General features: G+C 38.3%; 1 protein-coding gene across 2 annotated transcripts in view; it reads left to right on the forward strand.

The window, feature by feature from the left end:
• ghrhrb (growth hormone releasing hormone receptor b) overlaps positions 1–19,382 on the forward strand; it is an 81,010-nt gene that overhangs the window by 39,610 nt on the left and 22,018 nt on the right. For both annotated transcript variants that reach the window (XM_086268036.1, XM_086268037.1), the window contains exons 3-4: positions 7,169–7,279; positions 16,351–16,451. In XM_086268036.1, the coding sequence (XP_086124162.1) occupies positions 7,169–7,279; positions 16,351–16,451 (212 nt within the window). The remainder of the gene's footprint in view (positions 1–7,168; positions 7,280–16,350; positions 16,452–19,382) is intronic.

Here is a 19,382-nt window from a genome sequence, read left to right on the forward strand (position 1 = left end):
TGAGATTGCATTTATCTCATTTTAAGACCTGGTAAGTATCACATTACTCTTTAAGATGCCCTGAAAAACAAAACCTTCACTGTAACACTCTAGGTTAGTCAAAGACTAATGTTCTCATGTTTAAAAAAATTGAATAATATGTGTAAAGTGAAATCATGAAGGCGTCCCAACTTAGATAAGCAGAAGAGAACGAATGGCTGGATGGGTTTAGGAATTATAGGCTTTTTATAAATGTTTATACTTATACATTTTCAGAGGCTCAAAATTATTGGAACACACACATGATTTGAAATATCATATTAAAAGATAAAATCGTTTTTAATAATTGGATAAAAATCCAAATTCAGTGACTGACTACATGAAACCTAGAACACATGGACATTACTAAATGCTGCATTTCCTCCTGTGAGATGTCTATCAAACCTTTATTTTCCCTTAAGTTGCTGCTTGTTTGTGGGTATCTCTGCATTCAATTTTATATTTAATAACTACTTTTAATAAAAGCATGCTGGGCTAGGCTGAAGGAGGACTGACATTGCCATTGAAGAGTATGCTGTTATTTTGCTGTAGGGAATTTGCACCTTGTTGCAAACCTGTTTTTACATTCAGGATGGTGTCTCTTGATTTTACACTTTGAAAGTGAAACACCTGCCTCCTCAAGAACATTCTTGATTTACCTTTTGACCCTACTGGGAACATTTGCAGTGTTGTGGTGACCAGAGACTATGGATAGTGAATGACATTTGGCAGCTACAGGTGACACAAATTGGTGATAAAGTTTTCTCAACTTCCTGGCAAACAGCTTAAGCGATTACCAATGTCAGCATGGATTGAGATATTACTTGGTAGTAAATACGTTTTTGCCAAGGGCTACCAAGGCAACCAGGGCCCGGAAAGTCAACAAACAACCAGCTTTCAGTTTCAAACTAATGAAGATCAAGTGAATTACTTCCAGTTGTGAATGCAACTGTATGACTCGCAGGCTTTTTCTTTACTATGTAAATACATCTATCATCATGCACTTTTTTGATGCTGTTGGCATTTATTCTTTTTAAGAACACATCAGTTTTTGAGTTGACCAATCCAAATGTTTTCTCTTTCATGGATTTATGGTTCATGTTTTTCCTAATCTAATGATGGCTCCTCTCACTTGCACAGGCATCTCTTTTGAACTCGTATTTAAAATTACTAATGATGATGATGATGATGATGATGATGATGATGATGATGATAATAATAATAATAATAATAATAATAATAATAATAATAATAATAATAATAATAATACATTTTATTTGAGGGCGCCTTTCTAAAACCCAAGGTCACCTTACAAAGAGAAAACAACATCAATAAAACAGTAGATTAAAATAGATTCTAATAAATTAAAATACAGAAACCAGCAAAATACAACTACAAACAACAAATTTAAAAAAACAAACAAAAAAACCCCCACGATTTGACAGCAAGTTTTAAAGCGAGTAAGCCAGGTTAAACAAGTAGGTTTTGAGTTGTGACTTAAGTAAGGGAAGAGAATCCATTTCTTAAGGCTGAAGGAAGTGAGTTCCAGAGCCGAGGAGCAGAGCGACTGAAAGCTTACCATAGTGGTAAGGCAAGCAGAAGGAACAACAAGATGAGTGGCAGATGAAGATCTGAGAGAGCGGGAAACTGTGGTGATACGAAGCAGATCACAGAGATAAGGAGGGGCAAGGTTATGAATAAACTTAAACATGAGAACTAAGATTTTATCTTAGTTTATCCTGGCTTTTATGGGCAACCAGTGAGGCTGTTGAAGAATTGGGGTAATATGGTCTCTTAAGAGAGTACGAGTTATGACCCGAGCTGCAGAATTCTGAAGAAGTTGAAGTTTATGGAGGGACTTATTAGGGAGACCAAATAACATACTTGCCAACCTTGAGACCTCAGAATTAGGGAGACATTCAAAAGGGCTGTTGGGGGGGAGTGGTATACATATACGTATATACACAATAAACTTGAATTTTGCAATGTTTACTTATCGGGTAAATAGGTTAAATGTCACCGTTATTATTGTCCGGCTGGAAACAGCAGAGGTGTCCAAATTCACAGGCTGTGTCCACCTGAGGACCCAGCCTTCGTGGTCTAAGTGGGCCGGGTCCTCCGAAGGCCGAGTAGGCCGGAAGTGAGCGACTGTGAAATTGGACGGTCTAGCCTTCAGAATTATGTCATGAGCTCTCTTGGTGGAGTGAAACTCTGCTGTCTGCTCCTTGCGATCTAAAGTATAACCTGACGCTGGCGTAAATTCTCAACCATCTTGGACTTCTGTTTAATCAGTTCTCTGTTTGACGTTTACTCAGCTGTGTGAAAACCCTGGAGCAACCCTCCCGAGGGATTAATAAAGTTTTATTTAATCTAATTTAATCTAATAACTTTAATCTCAGCCAAACTGATTTAGTCATGAACACATAAAACAATAACATGTTTAAGTTATTTAAGTGACTTATATATCATGTTTAACCTGAGTAGCGAAAGACCGCGGGGGTTTGAAAACGATGTGCCGGGAGTTTGCTGTTCTCCCCGGCTCAGATATTTGAAGTTTACACAGCTACATTCTCGCCTGAAAATATGTTAAAAGTTTATTTTGTGACCCACAAAGAGTAATAAGAGTAATATTAAAACTAAGTAGCTGCACCAGTAGTAGCCATTGTTGGAAACTGGAATTGCCTGAGCCAATCTGGGATATGGTTTTTCAATTTTGTTGTCCGAGTGGAAAATCGGGAGAAATTCGGGAGAATGGTGGCTCCAGGAGATTTTCGGGAGGGGCACTGAAATTGTTCGTAGAGATTATGGTCGTTGAGGTATGAATGAAGCTGGAAGGCAAAAACTTTCTCAAGGATTTTCGAAATAAAGGCGAGGTTTGATATAGGGTGGAGATTATCAAAGTTATTGGGATCTGAACCAGGCTTTTTGAGAATTGGAGCGACAGAAGCAGTTTTCAGGGGTGGAGGAATAATTCCAGTGTTAAGGGAAGCGTGGATAATACTATGAGAGGAGCCAATGAGGGAAGACAAGCTTTAACTAATACAGTGGGAAGAGGGTCGAGCTGACAAGTGGATGATTTTGATTTTTGAATAAGATTTAATACATCAGCTATGGAGGGAAGAGTAAAACTTGAAAATAACTGGGAGGAAGACAGTGAGGAAAACAAAGTCTACTTCACAGTTTGTTTTCGCTGCTCTTGCGGCGACCAGCAGGTTGTCTCTGTCTGTCAGTGTCAGTGTTTTAACTTATTTAATTTCATTCTTGAGTTATGTTTTTATTTTTTTGAGCATGAGGAAATCCTACAGCATCCGCTTGTGCTTTGTGGAACTTCTTTTAACGAAGATGGGGTTTTTATTTTGCATGTTTTTATTGCCAATCCTGACTGTTGTTTGGAGTCATTGCTACTGACAAACAGTTACATACTCACGGGAGTTTCTTCTGGATCTTTGGTGGAAAGGCCCGTCTCTGGACTCTTTTCACCCTCCAGTGTTTTCCAGCTCTGGATTATCTGGTAACCACAGGGGCACTCTTGTTTTTAACAGAGTCAAAGCAAGGAAGCGGGGTAAGAAGGGAGGCCTACGTCAGCGATTGAGGAAGAAAATACGATACACTTTACTCCTCACTGAGGAGTAAATTGGATGAACTGCATTTGAATGTCGCACATTTACGGGACTACAGAGATACATGTCTAATGGCATTCACAGGGATTCTGACCTTGATTCTTCTCTGGAATTAAAGGGTTTCGGGTTTCCCATACATCTGGATCGAGACCCCGGAGCCACCCAGAAATCTCAAGGAGGAGGGGTGTGTTTGTATATAAATCAGAAATGGTGTAAAAACGTTACTGTTCGTAAACAAGTGTGTCTGCCTGACATTGAGTTCCTCTCTGTGTCTTTGAGGCCGTTTTATCTGCCGAGGGAATTCCCACAGATTAACGTCACCGTCGTTTACATCCATTCTAAAGCGAATCCTAAGAATGCGACTGGCACCATCTCCAACGTCATCCACTCACTACAATCTCTCTCCTGAGGCCCCTAATATTGTTCTTGGGGACTTTAATCGCTGCGATGTGAAGAAAACACTGAGCAGTTTTTATCAGTATGTGAACTGTCCCACGCGCTTCAATAAGACTCTGGATCTATGTTACAGTTCCATAAAAGGTGCGACCAGAGTGGTCGGTGTTTACAGAATCATGTAGAGACATTAATGAACTCACTGACGTTGTCTGCAGCTATATCTCCTTTTGCAGAGACATGATTATCCCTTCAAAGGTTTTGCATTTTTCCCTAATAACAAACCATGGTCTTCAAAAGCCCTTATGAGGCTGATTCATGAAAGGAAAAAAGCTTTTATTGAAGGGAATATCTTGAAAGTAAGAGAAATTAGGAAGGAGATCAGATCAGAAATTAAAAAAGCCAAAATAAAATACAAGGGTAAGGTAGAGGCGGAGATGGGTAGCAATAACTTAAGGGTTGCCTGGGCAGGTATGAAACACATGACTGGTCACTGTTACAGTGACTGTAATAAGATAAGTCTCCCTGGTTTTAGTTCAGACTCTCAGTTAGCCAATGAGCTGAATAGATTTTATTTGAGATTCATTGATAATTATAATTTTAGGAATACACTTGATTTCTTAATAGAGAGCACCAGAGCCCCCCTCCCCCCGCTTTGTTCTTTGATGAAAGAAGGGTGGAAAATCTTTTTAAAATGAGTAAGACTAATAAAAGTCCAGGTCCTTAAGTATATGTGACCAGGTTCTTGGAACATGCACTGAGCAATTATGCAGTATTTTTTTATTACATCTTTCTTTTATCACTTCAGCAGCAGAAGGTTCCAGAGGTATGGGAAAAATCAATTATTTCTCCAGTTGCTAAGACCACAAAACCTACATCATTAAATGATTTTAGGCCTCCTAAAGTCCTTTGAAAAACTTGTCAGGAAGGAGATCCTGCAGCAAGTAGAAAATCTTATAGACCCACTACAATTTGCATACAGGCCTCGTAGAGGTGTTGATGATGCAGTGGTCACTCTGTTGAATTTCCTTTATTGCCATCTCGATGGTGCTAAAGCTCATACTCGGCTTTTAATTATCGATTTTTCTTCAGCTTTTAATACTATCCAGCCACATCTTTTAGTTGATAAACTTCTTAACCAGTTTAAACTTGATTTAAACTGGTTGGTTGGATTTTAGACTTTTTAACTGACAGATCTCAGTGTGTGAACCGCTGTTTTTCCAAACAACTGAACTCTTCTACTGGCTCACCACAAGGTTGTTGTCTCTCTCCTCTACTGTATATTTTGTACACTAAAGACTGTCGCAGTACACAGGCCAACAGGCATTTCATTAAATATGCAGATGACACAGTCATTGTAAGCCTCCTTCATGGTGAAGAGGATTCCCATGGGCCTGTTGTGGATGAGTTTGTTTCGTGGTGTGATCAGTCCTTCTTAATGATCAACACCTTGAAAACCAAGGACATGGTTATTGACTTCAGGAAGACATCCCCACATCCTGCGCTAACAGTGGTAAATGGTGCAGCGATTGAACTGGTGGACAGTTATAAGTATTTGTGGGCTGTTCTTGATACGGCTCTGTCCTTTTAGTCACATCTTGCTTCTACAGTGAAAAAGGTTCAACAAAGACTGTACATTTTAAGGAGTTGAGAGGTTTTAATGTTTCATCTGAAATGATGACTCGTTTTTTATAAAGGTTTTACTGAATCTGTTTTAACCTTCTGTATCATTGCCTGGTATGGTAATATGTCCTTGAATAATAAGACCAGATTTAGCAACCTGGTTAAAGTGTCTGGTCAGATTTCAGGTCCAGCTTGTGAAATTTTCTAACAGGCAGGTGCTGAGGAAGGCAACCTCTGTCTTGTTGTGTTCAGATCATCCTCTCTTTAATGATTTTCAACTGCTTCCTTCAGGTCGTCGTTGTAAAGTGCCTGCAGTGAAGACATAGATTGTCTTTTCTACCTACTGCTATTATCATGGTTAATAACACTAAACCATAAGTGTTGTTGCCATTGCACATTGCACTTTCTTTAATGATAAAATTTAGGTTGTTTTCTCAGGGCTTATATTGTTTTTTGTGTGTATGTGATGTGTTTGTTTGTTTTTTATATTTCTGTATGGACATACTGCAAATCAATTTCCCGTTAGGGACAATAAAGTTACTATTGACCACTGACATTGACCATTGACAGTTAGATGCTCCTACCGAGTTAAGTTGGCGGATATCAGCGATTTTATCAGTGAAAAAAGATATAAGAGAGTTGCAAAAGTCAGCAGAGTTCATATGAGAGGAGAATGAGTCCGGAGGTTTTGTAATTTTACTAAACAATGAAAAGAGACCTGGAGTTACCTTCACTAGAACTGATTAAACCAGAATAGTATGCAGATTTGGCTGAAGCAATGCAATCCTTATGCAACAAGATATGATTGTTATACATTTCTTGTATCGTAAGTCCGGTTTTCTTGAACAGACGTTCCAGTTGGCGTCCTTTAGCTTTGAGATGGCGCAGGTTAAGAGTAAACCATGGTGCTGAACGGGAAAATGAGACAGTTCGGTGTTTAAGTGGAGCAAATGTGTTAAGAAGATTATGGAGGTTGACATTATAGTGAGAAACAAGTTCATCTGGGGATCAGGAGCTGTGAATAAATGGAAGGTCATAAATGGCAGATGAAAGATCAGCAGGGTTAATATTACTAATTAAAGTGAAATAAAAATTCAACAATCTGATCAACTTTATATGTTATATCTACTTATGTCTGCTCATAGATCAGGTCTTCCCTGCCCATGAAACTGCTTATTAGTCAATGGTCTAATAATTTTTGAGCACTTGAACACAGCTCGAAAATCTGTCATTTCTAATCTGTAACCTGTAATTCTTAAGCTTTTAATGCAAAGTTTTGGAATTAATGCTAAAAATCTGCACTTCAGTCACATTGCAATTGTTTGACTTGAAGCATTTGATGGTGTGCAGAGGCAGAACTACAAGAACTGTGTCTTTGTCCAGCAAGTATATTTTTGTTTTGATGATGGTCTGACCATATGTAATATTTCTGTTTACTCACCTGTGCTGTGAAAGTATTAGTGCTGCTAACTGAGACTCTATAATGTTTGGTAATTACTGTCTTTCCTTGTTAGGCTGTCCAACAGTTTGGGACAACCTTCAGTGCTGGTATCATGCTGAGGTGGGACAGGTGGTCAATATCTCGTGCGCCTCTGGCATCTGGCAGCTGTTGCCTAATAACCAAGGTAAGTCCATTTCACCTCAAATTGAATGATTAGTTTTCTTTGGTTTAATTGGCTAATTTAAATAATTGCTACTGTACCAAAATTTGACATTTTGAGGATGCTTGGCTGTGTTTTTTTAATGCTCTAAAAACAATGTTCTTATGTTAGGGATCCTAACTTGATATAAACTGCAAGGAACTGCAGCAGAACCATCAGCGTTGGTTGAGGCAGGGCAACAAAGTGATTAATAATGCTGCCAACAGTCATGGCGATCTTTTTATCCTCCTGCTTCTGTCTGTATAGTGTTTTCCTCCTTGATGTTATCTGTGTGTGTGTGTGTGTGTGTGTGTGTGTGTGTGTGTGTGTGTGTGTGTGTGTGTGTGTGTGTGTGTGTGAGCCAACTCAACAAAAGAATGTTGTTGTTTTTTTTAGATGCCACTAAAAGGAAGATTTGAACCTAAAAACCATTTGCATTTGTCCATTTTCACTTCAGAGCTCAGCAACTGACTGTGGTATATTTAGAGATCTTTGAGCACCAATGTTTTGTTTTCACTGAGTGGTTTACAAAAACTACATTTTTCTAGACTGCACACTGTAGAGACTAGTGCTGTCCTGACTGTTTACACGACCCTCACCTTTTCCAGAACTCTGACTCATCCAGCTGGCTGGTTTAAAGAAAACATAATAGACTCTCTCCAGTCTCTCATAACAACAAATCACTGACAGATAGATACAGACACAACTAAGAATAAAAAAAAAACCATGCATTTCTGGATATCTGAAAGATAAACAATGACAAAGAAGATATCAGTATTTAGACATGAGATATAAAAATAAGCCACTGAAACAAAATGTAATGTCTTTACTAAATGTCTTTTACAACCCTTGCCTAGACCTAGACACAACATAGGTGTGACTCCCCACTCCTGCTACTCCCAAGAAAATGGGACTGGACTCTCACACACATCACATCACCACACGCACTCTGGTTTTTCTTCATGCACACTTCCTATAATTAATATCTCTTTCTGCTATTTGCACATTTTTTACTGTAAATTTCTAAGTTAAATCTGTAAATTTTGTATAACCTATAAATTGCAAATAAAACCACTGTCATTTAATGGTCGGGCATTGCATTGCACAGCTACAAGCATTTCACCTCATGTCATACTGTGTATGGTTGTGTGTGTGACAAATAAAATTTGAATTTGAATTTGAAGCAACACACACTCAAAGCTGGTAAACAGCTGGCTCTTTACTGGGTACAGAGGAGAAAAGGGGAGTGGTGAGGTGAGTTGGAGGTTAAGAGGCCATCCGATAATCCCTGGAACTTCTCCAGTCTCCACCTGTCTCAACAGCTACCGCACACCACACACACACCTAGGAGGGAAACCTGCACACACCCACACACACTCTTATGGCAGGAACCATGGAAACAGACATGGGACATGATCATGGATCGTAACAATGTATAAACTTGCAGTTTACTTTGAAAACAGTGTACATTAGATAAGCAACTTTTCTAATGCACTCCCAGAAGCTTCTCCACATTGCTGTAAAATTCTTACAGAAGTGCAAAAGGAAGAAATCTTACAAGCAAGAGCAACTAAATTTGAATCACATTTTTTGTTATTTTACCTGTTTTCTTTTTTTCTTTTTTAGCAGAAGAATCTACTGTCTTCTGTGGAACCAGTTCCCAGTTTAGATTTAGGGGACAGAAATTTACAGGATTAGGTTTAAAATATGGTGACCCTGAACCCCCCGTAGTTACACTGCAACTGACCTAAACAACTGGGGATTTCCATGATGTACTGAATGTGTCTTCTTCCCTCTCTGTGTTTATACACCACTTGGAATTTAATCATTATTAATAATCCTCTGGCTCTCTCCAATGTGTGTTGTCTCACTTCCTTCACCCACCAAGTGGTCACGGCAGATTCCTCCCTCCCTGAGACTGGTTCTGCTGAAGGTTTCTTCCTATTAAAAGGAGATTTTTCCTTTTCACTGTTACCAAGTGCTTGCTCACACGGGGTCGTCTGATTGCTGGAGCTTTCGCTCTGTTGTTGTAGGGTGTCCATACTATAAGAGTTGAGTTGTGCCTATATTGAATGTAATTAAAGGTATGAAACTTTCATATGAACTGATCAAATAGCTCTAAGATCACTGGCTGACTGAGTGCCTGCCCTTTTGTTGTGTCAGCTATTTTGCTAAATTGTTGCTAAACAGAATAAGTAGTTGCAGCAGAGAACATGCACAGTAAGTGAGAGGCTGTGTGTAGAAAAGATTTACTTGACTAATTTCCAGTCTTGAATAAAACACTGCTTAAATGAAAAAAAGAAAAAGGAAAAAATGCAGAGTGAAAGTGTATACTTTGCGTGGAGGGATCAGGAGGCGGAGGTAGCTGCTGATGACCAAATAACTCAGTGTTAGTGGGTTCTCGGACCCCACTGGATTTCCTCCTCCACAGACAGTACCGATAAGTCCAGCTCTGTAACTGTGCAGGTGATCCAGGCTTTTCAGTGGGAGAATATAATGAATTGGAAAATCAAAGAGTTCACTGTATAAGCCTTCCTTCAGGAATGAGTTGGCGCTGCTCGATAGGAATAGCATTGTGAGCTCTAATGCCCTCCCTGGAGCCTTGGCCTTCAACCTCCATTCACATCCTGCCATTTGCCGCGGCTGCAGGCCTGCAGGCTCTACATGCCACTTTATACTGAGGCTAATACAGCTGGATAACGCTAAATCCACCCACGACTCAAACCCACACTCTCCTCGCTTAAGCGTCGGACAGGCATTTTCAAATAGTGAAACAGATTTTTTTTTTTTAAGTGTAAACTTTGTATCCTCCTCTCACAAACACAAACTTGCACCATATACCTGGTGACCTTGTGTGCATCATTTATTCCATAAGGGTCACTGTGGCTGAGCTCCACTATTCTAACTCCAGGCAATGGTGGGAGAACATTGCTTTGAATTCAGCTAATTCAAATCCAGCATTTGCACCCTTCACCTGCATCATCTCCATTAATACTTACAGTTATCTAATAAAAACGTTTCTAATATTATGTTTTTGTTGTAACCTTGGATTCACAGGCAGCAAGTGACAGTTTATAGAAATCAACTAAAATGTTGCTCGCTGTGCAGACTTATGGAATGGGCTATTTTTATGCCCTAAAATGACAAAATCATTAAAATACAGCTTACAAGTACAATTTTATGTTTAAAGCTTGTGTAAAGTGTAAACAAAGCAGCCAAAGTAGCCTAGGCCCATTGCAATGTATTGAAGGGAGGATTTAGGGTCACTTTAGGGCCACTTCCAACCCTAACTATATGCTTATCAAAAGCATATAGTTAGGGTTGGAAGCAATGTGCCCTCTAAGCTGCGCGCGTGCGCAATTGCGCACTGCTGGAATGGTCTCTGCACACAGAAAATCTGTGTTGTGCACAAAGAAATCTAACCTGAACTGAAATTAAAATAAATACGTTAACAATTCTGTTTTGCAGTGTTAGTCAGTAAGTGACTGGCTGCTCCTGTATGGGATTAGAACGATGCCACCTTATCCCATAGTCCAGCCAATGATGCGATTCACATTCTTATATACGCACCTAATCAATGTCGTTGACAGGTTATGACAGCGTCCTTATGTGCCGGTACCACTGTAATTTGATTATTTTAATAAACCATGTAACTTGGATGGATTCGATGCTGGCGTGACCACAGTGCACACGTCTGCTGTTGCTCACAGTGGTTCAAGGGACCGCTCAGGGAGTTTGTGTGTTCGCTCAGACACATGAAAAATTAGAGGGAACATTGGTTGGAAGTGGAAGTAATCTTGAAAGTAGTCTCACTAATCCAAACTGGGAGCTGGTTCCACAGAAGAGGTGAAAGCTGATGGCTCTGCTCCCATTCTACTTTAAATATCCTAGGAACCACAAGTAAGCCTGCAGTCTGAGGACGAAGTGCTCTATTGGAGTGATATCAGGCCATTTCCTATGGCCTGATCTAAGCGCTGTATTAAATTATTACAATCAACAGTATCAAACACAACACTGAGATGACAATCACAGAGATGACTCCACTGTTGGGGCCATAAGATCATTTGTAACCTTCACTAATGCTTTTTTTTGTGCTGTGATGAGCTCTGAAACCTGAGTAAAACTCTTCAAATCAACCATTTTTCTGTAATTGATCAGTTAGCTGCTTTATAACTTCTCTTTAAAGAATTTTTGCGATAAAAGGTAGGTTTGAGATTGTCCAATAATTAGCTAAGACAGATGGATGGAGTGATACCTTTTTAAGGAATGGTTTTATCATTGCCTTTAGTACTTATACCATTATTAGCTTAAATGTCTTTGGCAAGTAACCCAATAATAGAGACAGGAATGCTTGGCTCAGCAGAGTTTTGACTTTGTGTCAGCCTGGCTACAGTGAAGAAGTAGCCATCGATCATATTTAATCTCTGTATAGTTAATATTTCTTTTTACATGCACTTTGTAGACCCTTTTTTAAAATCCATGGACAGTCAGTATATATATGTTTTTTTTTTACTATACTGCTTTATTGGCAATTTATATTAAACAATAAGGCAAATAATCCACCATATTTTCTGGACTACAAAGCGCACCTGAATATTAGCCGCACAAGCTAAAATCAAGAGAAAATCCTGCTTTGTACATACATTAGCCGCACCTGACTAAAAGCCGCAGGTGTTTCAATGTTGACTTATCATATGTAAGAGAATATGCAAAAGGAATATGCAAGGGAATTGTCAGGAAAGAGATGGCTGTTTGGAGACACATCCCTTTTATTAATATTTTGAAAAACAAGTTATGGGTACATATTTGCATAACTTTTTAGGTATACGTACAAGTACCGGTAATTACAAGTACGAAACATGTACTGTGCTTCATAAACGAGTAACAAATGTAGTATATAACAATAACCTACAGCACACCAGAAGAATAGATTCGGACTACCTTTTGGGCTCAGGTGCAGTGACACGGCTTTAACAAGAAGAAAAGTCAGTCATTCACCATTATCTTTCTCTTCTTCGTGCGCACTAAAACCACTAAAGTCCTCTTCTCCAGTGTCGGAAACGAACAGGCTCAGGGTGGCTTCGTCATCCACTCTTAGCTCCTTTCCTTTGTTGTCACTTTCAAAACCAAACAAATCCTCGTTGTCAGTGTCGGAGTCGAACACCCTCTGAAGGGCCGTGGCGGTGTCCTCCTCTCCACCATGCAACAGTCCAGCCCTTCAAAATCCGTTGGTGATCATGGATGTTTTCACACTTTTCCACGCTGTCAGAATTCACTGGTGGAGTTGGGCATAAGTTGCTTTTCGCAAGTTTATCGCCGTTCGTCATCCACGCCTCCCGCTGAACACGTAGCACTACTTTGAAGTTTGTTTTTCGCGCTACTTCGTACGGCACTACGTTGCCTGGCGGACGGACATGTGACCAACATACCACTCTTGAACCCCGATACTGTGTATCTGATCACATTCCCTTCCGCCAGGCAACGTAGTGCCGTACAACAGCGGAACAAACAAAACAAATCCTCTTATGATATCACAAAAATCATGGACAATCCTTAGAAAAGCCGCACCTGACTAAAAGCCGCAGGGTTCAAAGCTTGTGCAAAAAGTAGCGGCTTATAGCCCGACAATTACGGTAATCAATCTGTCATATACATAATTAATATCCTGGTTCTCATATTTAACCTCAGTTCTGTTAAAAAGCAGTTAAAGGAAATTACTGAGGACTCATCTGTATTCTTCATTTTCTTTTCATTTACTTATGCTTTTAGTTCCTATCATAAACTGCAAAAACTGGACAATGGTCACTGATATTATTTATTAATAATCAACCTATTTACTTTATTTTCAGTATCATTTGAAAATATATTGTCTATAAGAATGCCATAATATGATGTGATTCTAGAACTTCTAATGATTTCAGGTTACAGGCTCTTATATATTATAGGCTCTGTCATTTTATGTTTATTTGGGTTTAACATTTTAATTTTTAAAATTTACACAAATTAAATTTTTTGGCATTTTCCTGTGAACTTTTCCTGCATCCAGTCTTTACAGTCTTTGTAGATTTCAACTGTTATGCATTCCAGCACATTATTAGTCAGTGTCATCACCAGAGGTTACTGTAATCCAATTACTTTTTTCAAGTAATGAGTAAAGGATTACTATTGCAAAAAAGGTAATTAGATTACTGTTACTTTCCCGTAAGCATGCTGCGTTACTGTGTTACTAAAACCGTGATTAATTGCGAGAGTGTCTCATGACAATGAGGTAAGCGAGTGTGACATTCGTGGCAACAGCTGTGTGCAGATCAACAATGGATAATATATTGAGTGCGGAAGAGCATATGATCATGCAGCGTTTAAAGCGTGGAAGTACTGACCTTACTTTGAGTTTGATTCCGTAAAAAGTGACAACATTAGCGTCCGCTGCTCACTGCGTGGGAAGAAAACTTCTTTTTACAGCGAAAAAAAACCCTTAACTTCTGAGCAAGCACCAAGTACGCTACCAGGGAATGGGAAACTCACAGACAAACCCGCAGATTCTTCCACTGACCACTGCGGCACACCTGCACCAGGGTAAACCTCCGCCTACCCAACTCCTGCTTTACAGGTGAAAATAGAACAACAGGACCGCTAGTCTTTGATTTTATTTATTTTCTGCTGTGTTTTACTTGCATTTATTTGAAAGACTGAGTGTAAACACCAAAAACCTATTTTATTTTATGTGCAGAAAATAGGTTTAAATGTTAAACAAATTTCTTCCAGTCAGTGAATGTTGCATATAATTGAATTTTTGCTTGATGCATAAAGTTAAAAGATTAAAACTAATAAAACAAGTTTTAAAACGAGACTTTTCCATTTGATTACATTTTGTATGATGGATTATGCAGAAAAAGTAGAATTGGGCTGAAAGATCTATCGCTTTATTACCTATTCAGGTTGTAAATCGTGTTTTTTAAAAATAACTAAGTAACTAAACTTATTTGCTTTGAAAATAAGTAATCAGTAAAGTAATGGGATTACTTTTTTGGGGAAGTAATAAGTAATTAGTTATCAATTACTTTTTTCAAGTAACTTGACCAACACTGGTCATCACATTATCCAGTCCCTTAAACTTTAAATATTTGTCCACACAAGGCCACTCCTCAGCCACCAAAGAAGCAGCATCACACTTTGATCCAGTAGCAGTCCTTGTGAAAGAAGTCACATACTGTTTAAATTCTATTCATGTGTACACATGGTTACAAAGAAAAAACAAAACATAAATACCTGACTCTATCCACAGAATCCCAAAAGACTGAAGGCGCTACACAAAAGGCTGATTCTGCTCCAAAATGACTGCAAGCATAATAGGCAGTTTCTCACATGGATCAACGTGTGACATAGAATGTTATGTATGAATCCTGAATAGCTGACTTTGATTGTCAGTAGAGAAACATTGAACTGGAATTGCATGATTTAGAACTGACTTACTGTGGCAAGTGACCAGGGAATCAGCTTCAAATACATATATATCTAATTCAGCAGCCTGATGTTCACAGCTCTAGAAATGTAAGTGACATATCATAACCCATAATATTTGTGGTATGGTGTTCTGCTGGGTAGAATTATATTGTGTAAACTGGTGAATCAATAAAAGCTTGGTAAATGGCAAGACAGCAGTGCAATGGTTAGCACTCTCACCTCACCTTACAGCAAGAAGATCCTGAGTTTGAATCTTCCGACTAGTTAGGTAGATGCTTTCTATATGGAATTTGTAATTCCGCTTTAGCTGTGAAACACACAGCTGTTTAAATGTATTGACACTTTAAATTTCAGTTAAGGAAAAGTTGCAAAACTAGTTGCATATGCTGTCAGTTATAAATTTTAGAAAGAAAATATGAAGTGGTACAACAACTGAAATGGAAGACAAAAAAATTTCAAATGGTGAACGTGTAATTTTTAGTAGCAGCAGTAGTTATGTACTGTATCTGTGGTAATATTATCAGCGTTTACACGTGGTTGTCATGTGCCTGCTGTATTTTCACACTATTAACAGGAAGATGGAGTAATCCACTGAATCTTAAGAGCTGTGGTGCAGTATCTCTTCTGATAAACTCTCAGAATATTTGTGCTCATGTGCATTCCTGTGTTTATAAGGAGGTGCTGGTGTATAAGAGTGATGGATGAATGTTTTCTTATTGTGCATCTATGTCCCAGTTTTTAAAATGCACGTGCCGATGCACACAGCAAAGGATATAACCCTAATCCCGGTCCATTTACACTTTTTTCCATTTGCTTTTTGGTTGGCAAATGGAAGAAAGGGGGTTGGTTGCTGGTAATTTGCACAGCAGCACTGTGCAAAAGTCTTGAGTCAAAGAACACCCCCATCCAGCTATATTGGAATTTTTTTTCCAGTTTATCAATCTAAAGTGAATTCACTGTTTGAGTTTTGCTCTTCAACTCCCAAGAATAACACCTGGCACAATAACCTTTTTGCCTTTTTGTTCACATGGACTTTTTGTGTACATGGACAATTGTTTAAATAAATAAACAAATAAAAAGAAATTTTAAATGAATTTCCTAATGCATATTTTATTGCACAATTCATTATTGAAGCACAACATTCTTCATTTGCATGCATGTGGCACTTCTGGTCCTCCATACTGGACACAGGAATGCAGACTTGAAACAGAGAACACAGAAGGGCACGGAAAAAAAACCTTGGGGAATAAGTGATAAGTTGAACTTCAAAAAGAAAACATAATCTGGATATAACATCACAGAAAACTAAAAAAATAGAAACTATAGCTAGAATATGTAAATAAAGAACAGACTATGCAGAAAATATAACAATGAGCAAAACTAAAATACTAAACTCAGTCATTTTTTCATTTGTTAGGCCACTTAGGACTGACATGTGAATGACTGAAAAAAATAAGAAAAGACCCTACTTAAAAGGGCTGAATGAGACTTCTGTCTGTACATAACAAGCAAATTTGAAACACCACAGTTTGGTGGTATTTCCCTTGGCAGAAACCGCTGAGTTTCATGTATTTTTGTTGTTGTTGTTTTAGGTTATATCTATAGGAACTGCACTGAGAAAGGATGGTCTGACTTCTACCCATCCTATGAAGAGGCCTGTAAGATTCCAGAGGATGAAGAAATCGAACCAGAGGTAAACATTGCTCATTCTCACTTAGAGATCCAAGACTATTTGCTGGATTTTTTTTTCTACTGATATTAAAAGAATTCATTGTGATAAAAATATTAAAGTTTTTTTTAATGATCTCAGCACCCTGCACATTTTTCAGCTACAGCCTTGCAGAAGACCATCTGGGTCGGTATATATTGTGATTTATTTACTATGTTTTGTTTGTTTTCATTTTATTTTAGTTTGCTATGTTGATTCCAGAGGTGGCAAAAGTGCAGATATTCTTTACTTGTGTACAGATACTATAAAAATACTATGGTAAACGTTTAAGTACCGAATCAACTTTTTTTACTCAAGTGAGAATGAAGTGGTGCAAGCTCTGAAATGTACTCAGAGAAATAAAGTTAAAAGTAGCTCCTTGAAAAATAATTCTACCAGATATTTTTGTACAAAGGGTAACTGAACTAAATGCTAATTCTAAAGAATGTGGTCAGATTGAATCTGTTATATAAGACACAAGCAGTAAAAAAGAATAAAAAAGAAATATTTTCTGTTGCCTACATTGTAAAGGGTGACTTTGCTTCCACATATAAACAGAAAAATACAGTAAGGAGTTCAAGTGGGATTCAGCAGCTGGGTGAACCCTAAGACTACTTGTAGTAGCTCAGTGTGGGGACACGAATCACAACTCACAATATTTTCTAATGTGAGCTTCAGTAAATTGTCTTTGTGTACAGGTTGTGATCAGGTGACCTGCTGTGCTTTTTGGATTTACAAAGCCTAATTTAACAAGATATCAGCAGATGTTTCTAGCTAACCTGTTTACCCTGCACAAAACTACTGATAATTTTCATTTAGCATTTGAGTAACACAAATTTAATATACTTAGTTTGTTTTGCTGGACATTTCACAATATGAAACAATCCAAACACATATGTATATCTAATATGTAATTAAAAATGATGGCACTACATGTCAAATCTGCAGTTTATCAAGTATAATTGAGCGGTCCTTATCTATAAAAAAAATAAATAAGGGAGTCTCCAGAATTTTTTCATAGGGGTCGCCATCTTGGGGCAGCTAAAAAATATTGAGGTGGCATAACCAAAAACATAATTTCCATTTTTATTATGCTATTGTCAAATATAGTTTACTTGAAAAGTTTGGCAAAAAGGAGAAAGATAAAATAATAATTTGTCTAGTTAATTTCCTGCTATTAAAGGTGATACCACTGAAAATATGTACATATGAAAACCAGGTACTTGATTTTGAAATCCATAATACGTTTTAACTGACTGATCAATTGACTAGAAGTCCCAACCAACACTTTAATATTTCTCAGCAGAGCTGAGCAGAAGCAGCCTGAAGCGTCACGGTCAGCGGGAGCTGACTGTGTGCGGAGTAAGTAAACATTACAAAATAAAGCAAGGCGAATAGGGGCAAGTAAACTAAACTAAACTGTGAAGGACTGACTATAACAAACATGACATGAAAATAATTCTGAACATTATAAAGCAAAATAATTATACATGCAAGGAACTATGACGAGAAAACATGAACTGAGGAGAATCATGAAAATGCGTTAACCTGATGTGAGCTGGAGAGAAGGAAAACAGACGACCTGACACTGAACAAAGGAAGACAGGACTTAAATACACACAGGAGGTGATTGTGGAAGTGGAAACACATGGGGAAACAGCTGACTCAAATGAACATAATGACACCACAGGGGAAGAGTAAAACTAAACACATGGAACAAAGAAACATAAGACTTTTAAAATAAATCAGGAAACATTGAAGGATGTAAACATGACAACACAAGCTTGACAATATGGAACACACAGACATAAAACACATGACACAAAAACCAAGGACACAGATGATAGTAATTGCTGAACTGAAACTCAACTAGACCCTAAATAAGAATAACACAAGAACTTATAATCACAAACTTAACATAAGAACTCAAAAATACAGAGCGAACTGAAAATGTTGGGTCACAGACCCAGCCCCTGACATAAAGCTTCACTCTCCCAGAATGAAGTTAACTTGTTCAGGAAAGACAAATCAGTCCAAATCAAATTAGATCATGTAAGAGTGTGAAGTGTTTCCGGTCTCTATTTTGGGGGCTGGCCAGTGCAAACAATCTGGGTGATAACTGTGTGGAATCCTGTGAAACATGCTTTTTACGTTTTCTTCACAGGACTGCAAGAACAAGCATGTTTTGAATGTGATTCCTAATTAATCAAGTAGCCATGGATAACTGGAGAGGTGAAATATATTAATGCAGTTGCTGGTATTCTGGTCATCAGTGTTAATAATGAAACTGCTCCACCTATTTCTAAACAGATTTCTCCAGGGTTGGATTACAGTAAATTTGGTTCAGGTCGCATCAAATATAGTAGCTGCATTATTCAATGAACAACTCATAAAGACAAACATAATAAAACAGCAGATGGGTCATTATCTCGTCACATTATTGAACACTTGAAGGTTGTGAATGAGCGTTAGGTTAATACTTGCTGGTGTCTGTTTAGGATAATAGTTTGCCATTTCTGGACTGTGCTGTGCACACTGGGGAGAATGGAAAAGTCAGCATTTAAGTTTACCCCAAGCCCACACACACAGACCAGTATCTACTCTTTGACTCCCACCACCCTCTGGAGCACAGACATGGAGTAATCAGCACACTACAACACTGGGCAGAAAGCATTCCCACTAAGCCAGAAGGGAAATAAAAAGAACACATACATGTAAAGAAAGCTCTCAAAACACGTGGTTATCCCAAATGGGCTTTCATCAAGTCAGCAAAGATGGGTAGGAAAGAAGGTAAGGCACAAATTAGGGAGAAACAGGATGAAAAACGGAAAAGGTCACTCTTTCGAGGACGCCAATGTTCACATTTTGGACAGAGAAGGCAGATGATTTGAAAGAGGAGTGAAATAAGCCATCTAT

Source organism: Aulonocara sp. 'chitande type north' Nkhata Bay, linkage group LG17 (assembly GCF_057382095.1).
Source record: "Aulonocara sp. 'chitande type north' Nkhata Bay isolate Kocher_YH1m ecotype deep benthic linkage group LG17, A_spYH_male_GT1.1, whole genome shotgun sequence".
In the NCBI taxonomy this organism is placed as follows: Eukaryota; Metazoa; Chordata; class Actinopteri; order Cichliformes; family Cichlidae; genus Aulonocara; species Aulonocara sp. 'chitande type north' Nkhata Bay.